The sequence below is a fragment of the Acipenser ruthenus genome, chromosome 12 (genome assembly GCF_902713425.1).
Source record: "Acipenser ruthenus chromosome 12, fAciRut3.2 maternal haplotype, whole genome shotgun sequence".
Classification (NCBI taxonomy): domain Eukaryota; kingdom Metazoa; phylum Chordata; class Actinopteri; order Acipenseriformes; family Acipenseridae; genus Acipenser; species Acipenser ruthenus.
The window spans coordinates 8,612,943-8,634,826 of NC_081200.1; the positions used below are offsets into that span (position 1 = coordinate 8,612,943).

The 21,884-nt window shown below is 37.5% G+C and overlaps 1 protein-coding gene across 4 annotated transcripts; it reads right to left on the reverse strand.

Moving 5' to 3' along the window:
* Positions 1-306: 306 nt before the first annotated feature.
* Positions 307-21,440, reverse strand: LOC117417100 (zinc finger and BTB domain-containing protein 38-like). 4 transcript variants are annotated; one of them, XM_034028871.3, is made up of 3 exons: positions 21,345-21,440; positions 18,287-18,379; positions 307-5,205 (listed from the first exon to the last, which is right to left on the reverse strand). In XM_034028871.3, the coding sequence occupies exon 3, from the start codon at positions 5,203-5,205 to the stop codon at positions 1,168-1,170; it is 4,038 nt and encodes a 1,345-aa protein (XP_033884762.2). In that variant the 5' UTR covers positions 18,287-18,379; positions 21,345-21,440; the 3' UTR covers positions 307-1,167. The 4 variants fall into 4 exon arrangements, with proteins under 4 accessions (XP_033884762.2, XP_033884763.2, XP_033884764.2 ...); XM_034028872.3 differs by lacking the exons at positions 18,287-18,379; positions 21,345-21,440 and adding an exon at positions 13,177-13,456; XM_034028873.3 differs by lacking the exons at positions 18,287-18,379; positions 21,345-21,440 and adding an exon at positions 12,660-12,799.
* Positions 21,441-21,884: the final 444 nt, after the last annotated feature.

The following is a 21,884-nucleotide window of genomic DNA, read 5'->3' on the forward strand; positions in this document are numbered from 1 at the left end:
TCGGCCCATCTTCAAATTCATGCAAAAAATAACGAGCAATGTCCTGTCCTACAATTCATTTACTACCATTGCAGAACGACTGTGAGACATTAGTTAACATTACTGAAATGGCTTTTCACTGAACTTTTCCATAATCGACTGTACCAGTATAACACAAACAATCCATCATGAGGTGTAAGGGACCTAACCATAAAGCTGAGATGTAAAATTGGCAGCATATGCTGTATCTTTAAACACGTGTACAGATATTTTGAAACTTAAGAACCACCAATGAAATGAAGGTAATAAGCAACAACAGCATAATGCTAAAGTACATGCAAGCTTTTATTTACCCCAAACACATGTTAGGTTGAATTCATTTTCATGAATATTAAGAGGTTTCATCACACCATAAAGAGTTTGATAACAAATCATTTTGTAAATGACGTTTAGCTCTGACCAGTTAACATCACTGGGGCTGTATTCCTAAAACTGTGTGTTTGTAGCAATGACTTGGATATATATTTTGGCAGCTTGCTATATTTCTGTGTAGCTTGCTGAGCAAGTTGTTGGACAATATAACAAGTGACCATGGAGTCCCTTGCAGTTTGAAAATAAATAAATAAAAGATAGATGTTGAAAAACTGGCTGGTGTAACATACCTAAATATCTTAAGTCATTAATACCCTTTTCTGTATATAAAAAAATGCCCCTTAAGCCACACTTTAAAGAAAGGCCCCATACAGAAGATGTTGACAGTTGACAACCATTATTCCCAATAATGTGGAGCTAACAATACCCAGTATAAGTCCTAGATTACAGAAAAAGAAATACAATAGAAAACATCTAAAAAGCAGGATACAGTTACCAGAATCCCCACAAAGCCAAATAAAACATTACAAAAATAAAACCAACATTTAAAAAAATATATGAAAAACTACCAAATGTTTATTTGCAGTGTGAGAAAAATATATATATTTTTTTCCTAAAGATGTTGTACAGGACATTTAAGAGCTTCAGGTTTGTTTTCTACACTTGCTTCACTATTGCTAAGAAACAGGAAAATATGTTTATTACGCATGTATACTTGTATTTTTAGCTATTTTATTTACACACGTGTGCTCAGGCACATTCAGTACCTTCAGTCTGTTTACTGTTCTTCCATGTTAGTACACCTTTGGTCAGTACTCAGTTTGCATTGTCTCCTGTTGCTTTATGTTCAGAGGACCAGTAGTCTGGTTTGAGGAGGGGTTCCTTTTTACATGGATACCTGTATTCTGTCTTTGGAGAGTCTACATGTGTGCTACATGTCTGCATCTTACTCATCATGTTTAACGGGGCAAACTGCTCTGAGTAAACATGAGGGTTCTGGTAGTCTTTGACCGATTGGACGCTATACTCATCATATGCTTTTCTAGTCATGTCATTATTTGTTTGGTCCAGCTGGTCCCAAGGCTCAGCAAATTGACCACTAAGTTGATCATTTAAGGTAGCCGGGCAGGTGTTCCATACCCTTTCTAAGGGTACTTGCGTCTGAGGCAAGCCTTCCTCTAGAGATAATGTCAGTGTCTTAACATCTGGTGTTTTGCATTCTTGAAAACCCCTGTTGCTGCTAATCTCACTTTCATGTTCCAGTTTGGGTGCTCTGACTGTGTCTGCGTCACTGTTTTGTGGTGCAGTAAGTTTTAATTCATTTGCTGCAATGCCACAGTGGCTTCCTGCTGGCTCTTGTTCCTCCTCTTCGCTTTTAACGAAATGCTTCTTCTGGTGCATTCCAAGGGCTGCTGAGGATTTGCAAACTTTAGGACAGTAGGAGCAGCTGTATCCTTTACCGTGCTTTTCTAGATGTTTTTTCTCATGGCTCTTCTTGGTAGCCAGGTACAAGAAGCGCTGCGGGCAGAAAGAGCATCGGTAGCGTTTCTCTGTGTTATGACTCCTTAAACTGTTGTTGAAACAGGAGCCATCTTCAACACAGTTCTTACAGACAAATTCTTTTTTGTCTAAAGGGAAGGCGTGGTTTTCATAAGGAATTTCGTGGGGAGAAAATTGCTTTCCACAAGTTTTACAGAGGTAAGACTTCTCTTTAGCATGGCAGCTCATCTTGTGTACCTCTAATACAGATAAGCTTGAAAACACATCTAGGCACATGACGCAGTAATAAGGCTCTTTGTACGCACCCTTTTTAAGGTGTTTTCCCATTTTGGCTGGGTCAGAAATGTCTGTGTCATGCAAACTGTAACTTGTGTTAATGTAGCCTTCAAGGCAGTCTTGATCTTTTGCATTTGATCTCAGATGTCTAGCAGGGATTTCAATATTTTTGCATTTTCTCTTGTGTTTGGTCCTCAGTTTCTTTGCCCCTCTGGTTTTCTTTTTAGGTTTGTAAGAGTAATAAGGGCGCCACAGTTTGTCAGCTGTGTCGCGATCGGTCACTTCATCATACGTTTCATTCTCTATGACTGGAGTTGTATCTGTTCTTGCACGTAAGCTAGCATTTCTGTCGTTCTCTTCTTCTGTTCCTGTCACACTGCTCTGGTTCTCATCTGCCAAACAACCCCACTTTCTTTTCCTTTGGAAGAGTTTTGATCCTTTAATACGCCTTCTCACCATAGCCTCATCACCAATTTTTACTGTTATCTGGCAAAGAGGTGGAACTTGACTATCAAAAGAAGGACCTGGGCATGCTGGCTTGGCAATGTAAGTTTCTGTTTTGCTGCCTGGGTAGATGATATTTGTAATTCTATTAGGTGCATCACCAAATCCTTCTGGCTGGACCATCTCATCTGCTATTGTCTCTGTTATTTGCATACCTGACAGTTCCTCTTGCTTGAAATGTGTCCTCATATGACCTTTGTCATCGTTATCCGGTTCTGAAAAGCTGCTACCAGTCATTTCTAAGAATGGCACATCGCTGCGGTCTTTGTCATCATTGTTAACTCCCATTTCATTCCCATGCACTATTACAGACGAGACTCTGTTGGTCTGCATTATAACAGAGGGTCCAGGGTATCCATAGCTTGCAGATGAACCAGTGCTGCTGATGTTAGCTGGATATGGGGTTAAAAGGGTGTTGGTGTTCTGAGTTGTTGTGCTCAGTGCTGTCCGTGGGCACCCTCCAGCTTCAGAAGATAGCGTATGACTTGGATTACTTGGTTGGTTGAAGTTAACACAAGGTGCTACTGATGCAACAATGTTTGGAGTGGCCATGAAGGTCAATGGCATAGAAAATAATGGCTGCCCCATACAAACTGCATCTGGACTATTTTGAGCACTGATAATGTTATTTTCAAAGTTGACTGATGGGGTGGTTAATGAGTTCTGAGGCCTTGGTGCTGAAGGAACTTGAAAAGGCGGATCATTGGACTCTGCATTTTCAGTGAGGGTCTGGCTGTATGTTTTGTATTGTTTTTTTCTAAATGTCGTGGGCAGAAGTCTGTAGAGTTGAAAAGGATACAGGTTGCTTTTAAAACCACCGTGAGCTGACTTTTTGTTCACAGCCAGCCTCGGGTCGATGCCGTGAAAGGATTTCTGGTGGTTTTTCAAAATGTAGTATGTCATGAAAGTCTCTAAACAGAAAATGCACTGGTATCTCCTTTCTCCCGTGTGCCAGATCTCATGCTTGGTACGATATTCAGCCAAAGCAAAAACTTTATTGCAGTAATGGCACGGGTAGGCCCTCTGCCATGAATGGACATTTGCATGTCTCCTAAGGCTTGATAGAGTGACATAAGAACGTTTACACACGCTGCACACATGCATTCTTTGTCCGTCAACCGCTTTCTCACCATTATCTGGTAAACTGGTAAACTCTGGTGAACTGTCTTCTTCTACGTGATTACCAGAGTAGCTGTCTGATTTATCTTCTGGACATGCATGCTGCACACTGCCATCTGTACTGGAAGTCTTGTCTACAGTAGAGATACTGAGTTGAGGTTCACAGCTTTCATTCTCAGTTGCGTCAAGCTGTGCCTTACAGCATGTTTGTTCATGATTACGTAGCCTTTTAAGGTGCGTGAATTTCTTATGGCAAAATTTGCATGCCAAATGACTGACAAAATGTTTTTTGTGCACCTGCGTATGGATGTTCAGCAATGCTTTGTTGCTGAAGGTCTCAGAGCAGTATTCACATCTATCATTGGCTACAGGTGGGTCTGCGGCCACAGCAGAAATGTCTGATTCTGATCCAGCGCTATTGTGTGTTATCATCTGTGGGACATTTCCATTACTAGTGACTTCAAATGTCTTCTTGTGATGACTTATTGGAATGGTTGTAAGGTTCAGTGTGGCATGTGCTTTATTGGTGTACTGTACCCCTGCAACTTGACCCAGACTACTGCCCAGAATATGACGTTTCTTCAGTGGATTGCATCTCTGGTTCATCAGTTGATTAGTAGGTACTTCAGTGGGGGGACTCTCTTTTCTGACCTCGTTAATAGGTGTCTCACAATGCTCTGTTGTTTTAAGGACCTGATCTGCAGCGGAAGACACAGCATAAGAATGTTCTGATAAAGCGTGGGTCGGCTCGCCATTTGCTGCTGCTGCATTGAGAGTGGGGCATGTCATTTGGAATTGTTCAGTTTCCTGGGTCCTTTTAGCACTGGCTCTCAAGTCAAGTGGAGAAAACAGGTCATTGTTGGATCCTGCCTCAAAAATGGAAAATGCATTGGTGATTCTTGGACCATCCAAACAGACAGACTCTTCAGGTCTTTGGTCACTGATGCCACTGTTGGTTTCATTTTTCAACAAGGGAGACCTAACTGCCTGCACAGAGCAATCAGCGGCTGCAGGCGGGACTGAATCAGACGAGCCACGTCCATGTGCTGCATCAAAGGATCGTTTCCCCTGATGGCTCAAGTCCCTTAGGTTTTCCAGAAAGGGAATTCCTAATTTTTTACCTGCAGCTATAAGAGCTTTTACATTTTCAGTTCCTGTGATCTCCAATTTAGCACTGTAAATAAAGTGAAGTATCCCTGCAAATACATCAGACCCAAAGTCTGGCAGCTCCAAGACTTGACCTGAAACCCACACCTCTTGGGTGGAAAACGCATCCTTGAAGTAAAGGCTAGATGCTGCTAACACATTCTTGTGGGCCTTGAACTTGATGTCTTCCACAACAATGGTGACATCGCAGAACAGGCCCTGAGTGCGTTGATCATTTAAGCAGCGCAGAATAGCCTGGGAATGAGTGCTGTCCACAAGATCTTCTGTACCTGGAGACATGACTGTCATCTAGAAGAACAAAAAGAGGGTAGATTCATTAACTCAGTATGGTTTCAGTGCAGTCTTGTTTAGAGAAGCTATGATGTATAATTATTTATTTATTTATTTATTTATTTATTTATTTAATAGCAGCCACCCTTATCCAGGGCGACTTACAGTTGTTACAAAGTATCACATTACAAAGTATCAAAGTACAAAATATCACATTACAGAATATCACATTATAGAGTATCATATTACAGATAAGCACAGTTATAAATAAAATAAAATCAGTAACAAATAAGATCAATCAGTAGCAAATAAGATCATTGATAATTGGTAGCCCTGGTACTGCACATCATGCTTTTACTTTTAACCCGTGCTTTTCCTGTGTGGTTGGAGATGCATGTATGTATCATACACCCGTACATATTTACTACAGTATTACATTTCCTTGTGTCATTTTCCTGTTGTCCACTGGGTGGTAGCAGTGCTTTAATATCAATGTTTCAATGTAAAAAAACAATGTGCCTGATTCTCGGTACTATTTCTTGTCATTGATTTTAGAGACATGTTTGATTTATTTGATTGCATTCTGCAGTGAGTCAGATGCTTACAGTTCTGAAAAGGCCTGGACTGGAATAAAACAAAAACATTACAGTCTCATCCCTCATCACCTCAGAATGCACACTTCAGGGTCTGTCATGCTACCCATTCACTCGCAGTGAATTATTTAAGAGATGTGCTCACTAATGCAATTCACTGATGTCAGCTAAGCAGAAGACTACACTAGAGAACAGAACGCAGCACAGCACAACAGAAGTGTATATTTGAGACTGTGGGAAATGTAATGTCTATGGAACTTTGTTATGATGTTATTTGTGATGTCATTTTAAAAGCATCTTGAAGACACATTTTCTAAAGTCTAATGAATAAATGGTTCCTTGTCTGTTTTAATTTTGTAAAGTAAGAATTGTAACAATCTGCAATATGTTGATGGTAAATCTCATTAGTGTCACTTGGACTGGGTTGAAAGCCATTTTAATCAGTCCATTTTGTTTGTGGGCTTGCAGTAATTTGTCTAATGGAGAAAGACCACTGCATGTTTGGTAATAATGAAAAAAAAACAAGCAGGCAGAATAGAGGGCTATCAGTGAAATATTAGAAGAAGGTGAAATCGTTCAGAAATGCAAGTTATAAAGAAACTTAATGAATATTTCTTTGTGTATCATCCAGTTTGAAAAGAAAAGTCTATGAGATACGAGTGATTTAAATACATCCCAAACAAAACATCCAACCCAGCCAACTGAAAACTGGTCGAAAGATACCTAGCAACACAATTCACCACAGAGTTTAGAAGCCATGGTCACAACAGAGCAACTAGAATCTTCCACAGTATGACCAGCCACAAGGCTCATTCCTCCATCTTACAGAGAAAAACACAGTGTCAAGTTAGATTGACTGGGTTATATTGAATTGGCTTATAAGGGAATATATTTATGACCTGAATTAATAATGTACAGTCTGATAGATTATGTGTTGAAGTGAAAATACAACAGTATATAGAGGAGTGTTTCTGCCTGGTACAGGAGTGTAGAGTTATCAGATGGCTAATGGATTAACCATGGGTGGTGTCTGGAGGGGATGCTGGGCAGGCATTATATTTTTTTCTGTTCAATTGAAGCGGATCAAATCTTGCACCTTAGAACCAACGTTTTCTTACTACTTGGCCCTACACATTCTATGATGATTATTCTGTGCACATCAAGCAACAAAACAATCAAAGAGTGAGGAGCTTCAAATGCCATTTTAATCAATGTGTCACATTTCCCTCCATCCGAGCTTGCTTTGAGCGTACCTGGAGAATACTTACTGCCTGACATCGAACAGACTGAAAAAAATAAAATAAATTAAAATGAAACTACTTAGAGATGAATTAAGAACATAAGAACATAAGAAAGTTTACAAACGAGAGGAGGCCATTCAGCCCATCTTGCTCGTTTGGTTGTTAGTAGCTTATTGATCCCAGAATCTCATCAAGCAGCTTCTTGAAGGATCCCAGGGTGTCCGCTTCAACAACATTACTGGGGAGTTGGTTCCATACCCTCACAATTCTCTGTGTAAAAAGTGCCTCCTATTTTCTGTTCGGAATGACCCTTTCTCTAATATCCCTTTGTGACCCCTGGTCCATCTTTCTTTTTTCAGGTCAAAAAAGTCCCCTGGGTCGACATTGTCTATACCTTTTAGGATTTTGAATGCTTGAATCAGATCACCGCGTAGTCTTCTTTGTTCAAGACTGAATAGATTCAATTATTGTAGCCTGTCTGCATACAACATGCCTTTTAAACCCAGGATAATTCTGGTTGCTCTTCTTTGCACTCTTTCTAGAGCAGCAATATCCTTTTTGTAACGAGGTGACCAGAACTGAACACGATATACTAGGTGAGGTCTTACTAATGCATTGTAATGCAAAGTTTTAACATTACTTCCCTTGATTTAAATTCAACACTTCTCACAATATATCCGAGCATCTTGTTGGCCTTTTTTTATAGCTTCCCCACATTGTCTAGATGAAGACATTTCTGAGTCAACATAAACTCCTAGGTCTTTTTCATAGATCCCTTCTTCAATTTCAGTATCTCCCATATGATCTTTATAATGCACATTTGTATTGCCTGCGTGCAATACTTTACACTTTTCTCTATTAAATGTAATTTGCCATGTGTCTGCCCAGTGCTGAATGCTGTCTAGATCGTTTTGAATGACCTTTGTTGGTGCAACAGTGTTTGCCACTCCTGCTGTTTTTGTGTCGTCTGCAAATTTAACAAGTTTGCTTACTATACCAGAATCTAAATCATTAATGTAGATTAGGAATAGCAGAGGACCTAATACTGATCCCTGTGGTACACCACTGGTTACCTCGCTCCATTGTGTAAGTTCTGGGGGTGCCTGACCCAGGACGTACTCCCCCCCCCCCAAACAAAAAAAGAGGCCAAATGCTAAAATGTCTCACCCCAGAGTTTAACTATCACAGCAAATGTATATAGGCGTTTAATGCATACCTGCTTAACACAGAACTCAAAACTAAATTGAATAATACAAGAGGAAAATATATACAGTCATAAAAGTATATTCACGAGGTTTTACCAGTATCTTTTTTTTATTGTAATCACAAAATAAACATTTTAGAATAGAAGCTTAAATTATTCAGCCAAAACATTTTGTAGTTTTTTTGTTTTTTTGGTTTTTTTTAAATGTAAAATGGATTCACAGGAAATTTGTTTTGCACTCTTTCCTGTAGAAAGTGGGAAAGCCACACCCTTATAATCATTACAAGCAATTGCCAATTGAAAATATTAAGCAACAGCCCTACAGATGTCTTACTGTAAGTTTATACATTTTAATGTACATCGGTAAAAAACAAAGACTCGTTTTTAAATTGGCTTATATATCTACCATCATCCTGTAAACATATAAAGCAATAATTAAGACAGCCGCCTAATATGATAACCAACTACTCCTAACTCATTAGTCAGGGAGTGAATTGCTTAAAATGAGTACAAATTAAGTGATGTCTTGATAAGCGAGTGCGGCTTGTTTAAGCTGTCGTAGCAGCTTTGGGTGAAAAAGATGCTGGAATCCTTCTGCGTTCCAAGTGTATTCCTGCCAAGCAGAAAACTGCAATACAAATGACCTATTTCCTCTAAAATCAACAGCAATGTTTGTTCAGCCTTTCATTTCAATTTCTATTCCCTGCATCCTTTGATCAAGTCAAGTCATTAAGTAACTCACCACTCTTATCGTTATGTGTCTCACAAGCTAAAGCAGTGGTTCAACAGCATCTGCCTCGGAGGATGACTTTGCATTTCCTTGTGATGCATCAAAACTAAAAAAAGCACCACTGTTTCCATCCCACGTCAACACAGCAATTCAAAAATTCTTCTATTCCACTTAGTGTTCTTCTGCACAGAATGGCTCAGTCATCTGTCCTTCAATGCGCAATCTAATCAGCTTTATAATGGTTGTCAGTACTGCAAAACTGCTCGAAAAACATATTGCGTACATATACAGCACGCCACTGCAGCTTCAGAAGTGCCCAGCTCTTCAGAAACTATCTCAAGGGCCTGCAGAGATCTGTCCCATTTTTGTTTTCCAGATTATTTATCACATAAAGCACTTTAATGCTTGTCCTCAAGTTATCCCTAGGACAGACAGTAATTAAAATAATTGCAGAGTAAAATACAATTGGCACAAATAAAACAACAAAGACTTAAAGTCTCTCCTCTCTACCTGTTCCTTTTATATTTCCCCAAACATGTCGGCTGTAGTATGGTGTTACTACAGCTGATAATTGTTCTATCATGCCATATTCTTTTTTTGTTTTCTATTAACCATTTATTCAGTGTATTAGTTGGTGGCTCCTGCTTGTAATCACTGTGTTCTGCAATATGAAACTAATTCTGCTGAGCCACTGAACCATTCTTGGGAAAGATTTTGTATCTGCTTGTTAAAACAAAAGTTCTCTTTCATCACCATGTTTTAGTGATTTTAATGTTACTGATTTAGGAAATGACTCTACACTAGGTTCCTGCCTACACAGAATATCCTTTGAATTTACTGTGCTTGACAGTTTTTATGAGAAAACTTACGCCACCTTCAATGCTGTTTATAAAGCATGCAAATTGATTTGCACCTGTTTATTTTTAAGTATACTGCAATCAAATCAATAACCTTTAATATACATGTATTACAAAAATAATAATTAAAAAAAGAGCATGCTCAAGTGATCGTATAATGGTTTTGCATTGGCAATGATGACTAATTTTCAACAACTGTTCTGTGGCTGTGACCGTGCCATTTCTCGCACGTACAGCAGCCATTTTAAAGGCAACTGCACCAGTTGCTGCAAAGGTAAAATGGCTGCTGTCAAACTATATGCTTAACATTCTGTATCGTTATACTGTACATTGCTATAATACTGTTATTCATTTTATGTTAAAAGGAGATAAAGCAGAAATACAAAAAAGTTATAGGTATAGAGCATTTGATTAAAAAAAGAAATGTTGCTGTGCACTATTTGAACCAAGATTAAATACAGAAAGCAGGCAGTTATTTAGTTTTAAACTAAACCTTATCTTCACTGTGTCGTTTTTTAAAATGTATTTTGTGTTCATGAATTTCAAGGGTTTTGACATTTTGTTATTAAATCAACCAAACAGGAATGTGAGCTGTAATATAAATCTAATATGCAAAACCATTCATCCACACTTTCCATGCAATTCAGTTTACAGAGGTGGCAGGTTCACCCCGAGGCCTGTAACACAAGGACAGAATCCTTCATTTGCTTCTGCCATATGTTATGTGCAAACCGAATTGTACATAGCAGGTAGAACCGCAGAAATGTAAACGGCTTTGTACTTTTCATTTAGATCCGTCTTTGTTGTTTTATTGAGGGTTTTTTGTTTTGTTTTGTTTTGTTTCTGAAACGGTGATAATGAAACCAAATGTATGTGCATACGGTAGTTTCTCACTGTGGAGAAAATAACTCAGCTGCTTTATCCCTTTGGGTTCAAACAGGATGTGGTTGCCAAGGAAACATGCTGTGGCGCAGTATTTATTGGGATCCAACTGGATTCTAAGCAACTGCATTAATTGTCTAGGGATTTATGCAAATGCATTATAAATAATATCCATTTTATCTATTTCAAAATCTATACCCATGATAATATGGGAAATGCAGTTGACAATGTTTGTTTTTAAATTCTTTAGTATATGTATTGCTTCATCAGTAATCATATTTCTAATATGGTACAGAACTTACAACTGGGGAAAGTACATTGGAAATTATTACTGGCAGTGAAAGCACCTACAGTTTGACACAATTCTGGTATGCTGTCATCTCAATATCCTCCTTTTATAGTTTATCATACAGCAAAAAAAAAAAAAAAAAAAAAATTCGAACCTTTTACCTTTTTTGCAGTTTAAACTGTCTTTTTGCCCCCCAACCTCCCCTCCCCTCAACGTGCCACTTAAAGTGTAAAATAAAAGGTGGTTTATTGCAAATTTTAATTATTCGTCATTTAAAAGTATACAACCTGCCACACCCAAAATACATATTGCCGTCTGATCACGTACAAAAATCTCCTTTCCTAAACCAACCTATTTAATGCCACTACAGTTTCATCAGATCATTTTGAATAAGCATGGATATTTTTAAACAAATATAGAAAAACTAAAAATCATTCTGTGTTGGCTTTTAATGTTGGTTCCTTTTTTATTTTGTACACATATATTAAAGTGCAAAAGGTTAAATCACAGATTTTTTTTCTACATATTTTTGTAAAGCTGTATAACATGCATAACATACCTGGGAAACATCAGTGAAAATGATGGCGCAGGACATTAGCGTAAAACGACATCATGCTGTAGCACTCTTCTGTTATTTGTAATCTATACAATTCGGAAGCGCAAAAAAACTGAGGAATAGAGGGCGAAAGCAGCAATGTGTTTTTGGTTTGCTTTTTGTTATTTTTTTTTTTTTAATATAAGATACTGCGTTCCAGAGAATTCAGCACATCAGAAGCACGGAGGCACAGTCAACATTTCCCATCTCCAAAGCTTGCAGACGTCTCCTTTGCAAAGCTTTTTTTCTTTTCTTCACTGGCTTAAAAGCCTAAAGCTGACCACTGCAAAGGGCACTTGTCACACTTGTTGAAAATCAACCTATTGATATCAGTGCCAAAAATATTAGTCCCAAGTTCCAAAGCCTGCTGCAGAGCAAGCACCGCATTAATGCAACCTGCTTTACAAACCTAAAGCAGTTTAAAGCCGTAGAGGAAACATCAACTTTATTTAGCATGTGCAGACTAAGTAACATATAAATGCATTTCTGAGCACCTCAGGACCTGGCTTAAAATGTATGTAAAATTGGGCTTCACGTCATGCCTTGGATGAATAGATAGCAGAAATCTGACTACAAAGCCCATCAAATACTATATTTCAGCTCCTTGCATATCTTCCAGTACAGCAAAGCATTAGCCAGTCGAGGAGCTACTGTACAGCAAGACCTGGCATGCTCACAGCATTTACATACTCACATCCACAACACCAGAAGTGGCAAAGTAAAATCAATACAGAGCATGCAGAGACGAGAAGCAGTGTAAATCCTGCCTGCCTGCCATTTTAAGCTTGCGGGAGTACAGCTCAGAAAGAACCACACTGCAGCAGAGAGCGCTGCCGAGGGAGAAGGTAAGGGACAGCTCACCTTAAGTGCAGTTGCTGATTAATGTAAACAGTGGCATTTCATTAATGGCTACTGAGCACTTGATGAACGGGGTAGAAGACAACAGGGAACACGGTCATTATCAACTAGTGATGCAAAATGAGCCCAGTGGCTGAAAGGAGGAGAACTAACCCAAATTCAACTCTGAGATAGAGTAGCTGGCACATCCCTTGCAAACGCTTGCTGAACAGCACTAACTTACCGTGGCACACACTTGTATTTGCACGCCGACAAGGAATCCTATTTGCAGTATAAACAACCTTTTTTATTTTTTTTTGCGTCGCAGATCTTCATACCCTTGACAGCTGCATTAGTAGGTAAGCAGCGGCATTCTTAGTCATGAAAATGTGAATGCTGACCTGCACAAAGTAGCAGCAAGCATCTGTTATTTTCCATTCTGCATCACCTAAAGTATCTTTTAGCTCAAGCAAACACTCTGCACACAGACAGCCTCGTCACATGAGCGCCTGTTTGTGCTTGAGCTGAAACCCATTAACCACAAACGCAGCTACTAAAACTATTTCTGGAGGATGGCAATTCATTGCATTTTAATAAGCCTCTAGTTACCTCAGCGTATCCCAGATTCTATTAAAGCAATAGAAAGTAAACAAGGCCCCATTTGCCAATGCTCACTTTCATATACAGGTGCCAGACAGTGGATGCAAAACAATAAAATAAAAAGTATATAAAAAAACAAAACATTTTGAAATTATACTGACCTAAATAAGGAAGCAAGCAGCAGATTTCAAATGTCATGCTCAGGACCGCAGCCAGGAAACTAACATTTGTAAGCGAAAGAACACCAAAGCTGAGCCAAGAGGTGTTGTATTAGTAGAATATAATAAAAAAATAAAACTCCCGCAATGCTGCTCGCTGTAACAAAGACAAGTTGTAACGCAGGTTAGCTTCATACTGTATTGCCATTTTCCTAGCGGTACATGCCTTGTCTCTCTGACATCATCAGGTCCAGCTTTTTTTTTCTGCTTTTACAGCCACAGACAGAACTGCCAGCCTACAGCCATCTTAAAACGCATACACACATTTTTGCAGCTAACATGCAGCCAGCTCGTATTCTCTGGCTTCAGCGGACTAGGTTGTGCTGTGTTGTTATGTAACATCTGTCTATTTTAATCTCTTGATGAAAACATGTACTGATTGTCAGGGAACTGGCTCTTTTTGTTCAGTTTGTGTCTGATGCAGTGTCTTGCGTAACATCATATACTGGACCCCTTTTTAGCATAAAATAATATCAGACATTGATCATTTTAAACCAAGATAATGATTAATTAAGATACCCCAACAGTCACATTTTTTTATTTTATTTGCTGTATTGTATTTTGCAGTAACCCCTTTTATGTTTCTAGAAAAAATACTGTGAATACAGTAGACGTATCTTCCTCAAAAAAGAACAGTCTAGACTGATATTACAACATCAAGATACCAGCAGAATCCATTCTCTGAATCGTAGGTTCATTTGTAGGTTGGCTGCTTCCTGGTATCCGCAGAGATGATCAATATTAGGGAAAATGTTTAAGGCTATTTCTTGCACTGAATAGAAACAGCAAATATAAATTTGCTATGCTGATTGAATGTTCACTGTTCATGCAAGACTATGTTAGAGTAGGCTATGTAGCTTCTAACGCTTAATAGAAACTAACAGTAACAGCTCTGAACCATCGTTTTCTTTTCTAATAAATTGTCCTTTCAATCCTTGAATTTACTGTTGTGTATTATAATTTTGTATTATTGCTATATATTTGTAAATGTTTTCTTATATTCTTGTTGTATTTTTTTCTTGTATGTCAGCAAATGACAAAAAAAAAAAAAAAAAATGACAATAGAAAAAATAAAAAAAAAATGTAATTTAGGATTAGGCTGATAACCGAGGGTAAATATGGACTTTCTGGAAGTGAAACTACAAATACTGGTTATAAAGGCCACATTTTAATGTACAGTAAATTACTTCAAATTAAGACGCTCTGCCTGTTCATCAGTGATTGAACAGACGTTTATTTATTAATTAATTTATTTTGAGGGATGCCGGTTTCTTGTTATATATAGTATGCACCCTACAAAGGATTTTAGGATTTGTATTAATCTGTGGAAATGAAACCAATTTACTACATGGTGGCTTGAGAAAAACCTAAGCAGTTTAAGGAAGGTGATTTTCTATCTGGATATTTCATCCTCAACTTGGGCTTTTATTTATGTTAAAATTATAAAGAAGTAAATGATACATATTAGTCTGTATACTGTATGTTTGGATTCTAAGTAGATACATTCTGCTGTATATTTTATATAGGGAGATTAATGGTTGGGTAATTACTGAAACATTTATATCCTTAAGCAAACTAAAATTCAATTCAAACACCCCAGTTTCACACAGCTAATGGTGAATATGTACATATTGTAATGTTGTAAGTCTAGACTATATCTGAATTGTGAGCCCAGCAAAAATAGGTACAATTAATATTAATACCAAGTAATTTTCACAACAATAACAAGACACAACACCATATAAGCAGCTATTGAAAGACGTAGCTGATATATCGAGGTAGACATTCCAGTATTGAAAATACATAATGCTATCATTATCAACAATTGTAATCTACCATATACAACTGTGTACAACACCAGCAGCATAATAGGCATAAGATACATCAATTCATAAATGTCTCCCTGAATTTGGGGATAACTACATTGCAAAAACTATTAAAATATTGTCTTGTGGATACAGCATTTTACTAATCTTTTGCTAATCAAAAACATTATGTGCAACCTATATTTCACAGGCCTCAATTAGTACTAATCTTGAACTATCGTACGTAAGGTAACATTAGGTGTTTCAAGATTAGCGCTAAACTGTGATACCAGCGATCGTGTTCTAACCTTCAGCTTGCATTCCAGCTTTTAAAGTAGGCATGATTATCTGTACCCCGGAGCGTTTGGGCTTATGCTGAGTCATTACTTATACATTTGCCCTTAGTACTAATACTCATTTAAACCACTCAGCACTTTAGGTTAAACTAGTAAAATGCAACCATGCAGGGAATTACACAATGCAAAAAAAAAAAAAAACTCTGCACACTTTGTAAAATAGAGCCCCTCTTTTATTGTGGTCTTGTGACTGTTATATTTAGTATGCCGTTTACAGTGCATTCAAATTCAGAGTGCAGAGTGATGTATAGGGGTAATCACTTTTTATCTGATCAGCCTTGCCTGCAGTTCACACTGTAAAACCTGGCTTTCTAAATGAGTGTGTACTGTGTATAATATATATATATATATATATATATATATATATATATACATACACTGCTGTGCAAAAGTCTTAGACATTTTGCACATTTTGGGGAGGGTTATATTACCATATAATCATCCTGCTTTAATACTACCATAGAATCAACCCGCGCCATCTACAGACTATCATGTCACGTATACATTTTAAATAATATATATAAAAAAAAGTTTTTATTTATTTATTTATTTATTTATTTATTTATTTGGTCTCTTTTCGTGCCCCCTCTTGGATTGCTTCGCGCCCCCCCTGTTGAGAATCACTGGGTAAATGTGATGGATTCACTACTACAACACTTCATATTAACTGCTCATGTATAGTTTACTTAGAGTTGTTGTGATCACAAGTTTTTGAAGGTTCTGATCAATGTGAATTAAAGATTGCTAAATGACAAGCTTGGTTTCTTCTAACCCAAACTAAGCTGTATTAATAACAGTCAAAGTTGTTAGAATAGTGGAAAACACTAGTGGAGACTTTGAGTAAATTCTTGATGCTCATAACATCGATATATATGTGACAAATTAGGGGAGGATGTGTGCAGAGCCATGGGTGCATGTGTGTTTGGATGTGTGGTGATGGAAATTGTGTTTAATTGTTTATCTGAGTGATTGAGGTGTGGTTGTCAATTCCCGCTGGTCACACCCTATAAAAGGAAAAAGGAATGAATGTTTGGTGAGGGTTGTGTAGGACAGGAAGGAGTGTGCTGTAAGTGTAGATCACTGGGATAGCAGTGCTTGGGTGGGTGTTGTACTTGTGCTGTGTGTGTTTAGGAGTATTTTTGTTCAAACTGTTATTTTGTTCCTATGTTGTGTGTTTATTAAAAGTGCGCAGAAAGCGCTAAACTACAGTTTCTGTGTTTGGTTGCTATTTCAACACGTTACCACAATATATATAGCTATCAATAAGCATCTTCATATATATATATATATATGTGACAAAAGTTGTGCATACTGATGCGCTGAGGAGGCCAAATCTAGACTGATCCTCAGAGCCAGCATTGCATGATATAATAAAAATATAAGTTTATGTAAAGTAGTGTTAATTAGAATTAATACAGATTCAAAGATAGAAGTAAAAATGATGTCACAATATATAGAACACCATTACATCATGTAAGAATAAATCATGGATTTGAATGTAAACAATAACAGGTAGTTGTCATGCCGTCAAAAACCTATAAATACCTCCAATGTTTTGATTCAAACACAGGCTCCCTTGAGAAAGATATGTACAACATATCGAAACGTTGGGCAGCTGGCTCTTTGAGCTAATATATATATATATATATATATATATATATATATATATATATAATATATATATTTATATTCTTACCCTAAATGTGTGCATTAACTGAATATTTAACTTGAAAAAGAATTAGAAACCAAATGAGTAGGTGTGTCTTTTATGAACCAGTGAAAGAAGTAGGAGACTAACCAAGCTTATTAGCAAAAGTTTGGCATTTCATTCATACAGCCCAAGCTTCACTAAATTAGAAAAAAGGAAAACAATGTTAGCTAATACACTTCATGCTTGTGTTGCAGACAGGATCACATCTGAGCCCATCTGTTCACAAGACATTTATTTTTATTTAATTTTATTTATAAACAGACCAAATAGAACTTTGTAGTCAAGTTATGACTAGACAAATGTTCAACATAATTTCAAAACATGACAACTTAAAATGAAAACATGTTTCTTGAACGACAAGACTAAACTACATCTTAAGTGTGCATAGCAGTGACAAAACAGTCAGTCAGCTAACCATGTTAATACAATTTACCTTGGGTTTTAGAGATTTACTCAACTTCTAAAATTATTGTAGCCATGCAATACTAGTGCTTTACTAGTCCCCACAGTATATGCACCTTTCTTTTTAAGAAATGAAGTGATGCTAATTTAGCAGAGCTGGTGACAGATTTGGAAATTGTTTTGTCCTCATTTTAAAACATTAATAGTATTTTGTTTTTTTCTTTTAGAAAAAAATGTGCGCGTTTTAAATTGGAGCCCAAGTAAATCAGCGGCCTTACTCTTTCTATGCCTAGCCTTCTGGGGACAGCAGCAAATGCTGCTACACTCAAGCATTTTGAAATATATAATATCTTGAGGATGTACGGATGTATGATGAGGTCATCCGAATCCCTTTAATCTGGATTAAGGAGCAGGGATGCAACTAACCTGTTTATAGCTGAGCTTGTTACATCACGGTTTGTATATCCCAGTGGCACCACCGTTTATGCCAATTTCAATGCCTTGCACGCAAAATCAGACTGAAGCTGTGCCAACTAAATAATCCCACTTGATACACCTGCTCTCCAAGTGTCCCATATAAAGATATAGTTCAGTCATCTAAATATTCTTAAATATAATGCACTGTAGCTACATGAATCAATGTTTATATATCCAAAAATGGATATTCTGTAAACATCTGGAAGGATTTTGAAACTAATTTGTTTCATAATGCTGTATATAGTAACATGTATTATATAGTAGCATATACTGTCCCTAACAACTTGAGAGATGTTGCTTACGGTTGTCCTGCCCTGCGTTGAGAATGTGAGGCCAGACGTCTGTGCTGTCCATCAACCAAGAGCTGTTCTTCAGCCACGCTATGCGCTGTCTAGCTGTGGAGAGGAAAGCACCGACACGGTAAAGGCAAGCAGTGGTTTTGGCATCCTGAACTTGAAGTGGAGGCCACTCCCAAACAGATCACTACAAATAGATCAAACTCATTAATAAAAGGTTATTGGTTTTAAAAAAACATTTTTCTAAATGTAGTCCCCAATATTCTCCTCGGGTGAAAGCATATGCAGTTTACCAGGATGTCCTCATGAACGTTGAGGGCATTTGCAGACAGAAAAACACACCGCATCTTAATTCCTTTCTGATGCTGGTAGCTATTACTGTACATGTTTCTACAAATCCGGAGGAGTTGCTAATTTTGTTCTTAGCTTTCTTTTTTATTAATCCTTACCTCTAAACTGACTGACCCTACTGGTTTTACTCCTACACAATGCGTCAGTAAGATCTATAGGCTGGATAGACACCTTGTCCTTACAGCTGCTTGTACCTCAAAGGGATCAGGTTTCATAGAATTTGTGTGTATGTCCAGACTGGACAGCTGGAAGCCTTTTATTTTTTTAAAAAGTAAGATCAGTAACTAGGCCAGTGTCAATTGACATACTACACTGTAGGCATAAAGCTCCACATCCCATATTTATTTTATTTTTAATTTTAGCTACTTACAATATATTTTATTTGTACTCACTTTTGTGATTAGTATTATATTGCAAACTGCTGTATTAGTCTAGGTTTTAATCCCTAAGCGGCTCAGCAGAATGACTGGTGCTCATACATGTGGTACCTGTGATTTCCTTTTCCAAATGCTGCTAAACTGGTGTGAGTCTTTATATTGGTTATTACAATGCAATACCTTCATAACACCATACATTTTCTATAGGGAAATACAAATATTGTAATCCATCCCAAGGTAAAAAAAAAAAAAAGAAAAAGAAAAAAGGTACTTGAAATTGTGAACTACATTTTTTTTTATTATCTTTTTTAAAAGTATTTATACTATTGCTGTTGTTTATTAATAATGACAGTGATTGTTTCAGACAGGGTTCTGATATTTAAAAAAAAAAAAGAAATTCTGTCGTAGCTGGGACGGTTAAGGGCAAGGGCCTCCAATCCTGGTCCTGGAGGGCTGGTGTCCCTCCTGGTTTTTGTTCCAACTGTACTCTACATTAATGAATTGGACCAATTAAGCTTCTAATAAGCATTAATAGGGTACAGTTGGAACAAAAACCATGAGGGCCACCGGCCCTCCAGGACCAGGATTGGAGACCCCTGGTAAGGGGGTTCAGAATGCTTGTAGCTCATTGGTTGATATTTTGACATGGCAGTGCAAATAGACCCAAGAAATATAATTTGTAATTAAAATGGTACACTGAGATTTGCTTTTAATGCTGTATTGTATATTATATGATGAGGACTTTAGATAGAACAGGCTGAATCCTGTAAATCCAAGAGCACAAGATTTCTAAATGCCAGATTTTTATTTTAGACCATCTCATCACACACTGCCCAACACTCAATCATGTCACAGATTTTGCAGTTTGTGCACATCAAATATGTCTAATGGTCTTGGCACTTAAATGCAGTTCTCTTCACGGAAGAAAGGGGCAAATATCTATTTTTAAATGGCTTGTTTACCAGTAGCTGTCACTTTGTTTTCACATGGTGGTAGATTAGGGGTTCAGAACTGTTGAAGCTATGTGTGAAGTGGCAGAAGCTATATTGCTTTTCTAAGCAGGTGTTGTTTCAAGCTAATACTTTAATTTTAAAATATTTTTTTTAGAAAATTGGTATTACCCCAAGCTTGCAATGACATGGACACAGTTTATTGTCATGAATACAATAACAAAACCAAAGATATTAAATGATTTTGGGCCCTTCTTGAAACCTTAACTTCCATTTTATTTCAAGACTGTGTGGACAGACCATTTAAGAGGCCAGATCCTAGAAGTATATACAGTCACAAATAAATCTAATATAAAATATAACCTTTTTTATTTTAACACAGAAACCATGATAGTAGAGTCCTCACTTCTGCTGCTGCCTTTTTACAATGATCTCATGCATGCGTATTACTGCAACGGTCTGCATAACTAAACCACAGCACCCACATACAGCTACTTAGCTGTGTTCATGATGCATCACACTGAGGACTGCAATGTGATAAACCCACCTCCCAAATGAATAGCCCAGTTAGTCCCAAAATCTAATTGGCACATCGTTCAAATACATTTGAAAAGAAATTCAATTAGCTGTTTTTAGAAAGGTCTTTGAATTGAGAAAAAATGGATTTCCAGGTAGTGAAATTGGATAGGTCAAAGTCATGGTCATTAAACAAATTCCTCAATGGTGGTTATTTCTGTACATCTTCTAAGTTTCAAGTTAATACAACAACAATCAAATCAATGGCTCCGGACTGCTCCGCTGGAAACACCCAAACCCTTTTTTTGGATTGGTGGTTCCATTTCTAGTTCTGCCTCTGCTGCTTTTACTCTTGTGCAGCTGAGCGTCCATTTTTGCAAGTGGCTGTTTATTAGACTGCTGCAGGTGGCTTTATAATTTTGTACCATATTGTAGCTTAGGCACTACTAAAAACATATGTCAAAAGAGGTTTATTGCTGGCTGCGACTGCATGAGGTAAAAAGCTTCTGGAAAGCTGCCATTTTAAAAGTGGACTGCCTCCTTAAGGATTCCAGAGGAATGACATCCAGCTCTAAAAGGACTGCACTATTAATAACAATATGCAGAAAGGTTTGAATTCGGATGCAACAGAATTGTTTCTTAATGTTAGTCCGTCTTTAGGTTGCCACCTGTTAAAAACTGTACCTTTTTAAGTTAAAGCTTTGAGTCAAGGGGAGGTGAAATAAAATAAATGGCAAACAAAACGTGACACAGTAGAGTTTATATATCGCTACATAATAATATGTAAACATTCCTGCATACTGTATTTTAATTGATATAGCCTACACTTGTACACAGCATTCGTACATTAACCTTGATTAAGTGATTTACCTTCTTCGGTTCCTGTGGTTTGGCCTCTTCTGCAGTGTGTGAGGCTCTCTTTCTCTTCCTTGTTCCTTAGCCAGTCTGACAGGGCCTGGAACCCACACAATGTCTGCTGTTATCGTTGCGTCACAGGATTTGCCTGGAACACTGAGCATGGTATCTGCCAACAACATCAAGTGACCTGCAGAAGCTGTGACACAGAGCAGGAACAAACAAACAGAAAAAAAAAACCTCTTCACTTCGATATCCATTCCCAACATGCTGGAGTGGATGTGGGAGTATGGTGAAATATATTTGCTTTGTATAGTCATGAAGACTGGGAGAATACATTGTACAATGTTACCAATGTTCATTGAAATTTAAAAGGAACGGGTCTGTTTTCAAGGACTACTGTAATTAGTTCACACAATTACATATTATTTTGCTATTTATGGTACTGTATAACTGGTTAAGTGTTTTTTTTAGTGTTTTAATCCACAGCAATATGTTGCATGGTAAGTAGTTCAAATGCCTGTATTCAGAGAAGGTGATACATGTTTTGTGAAC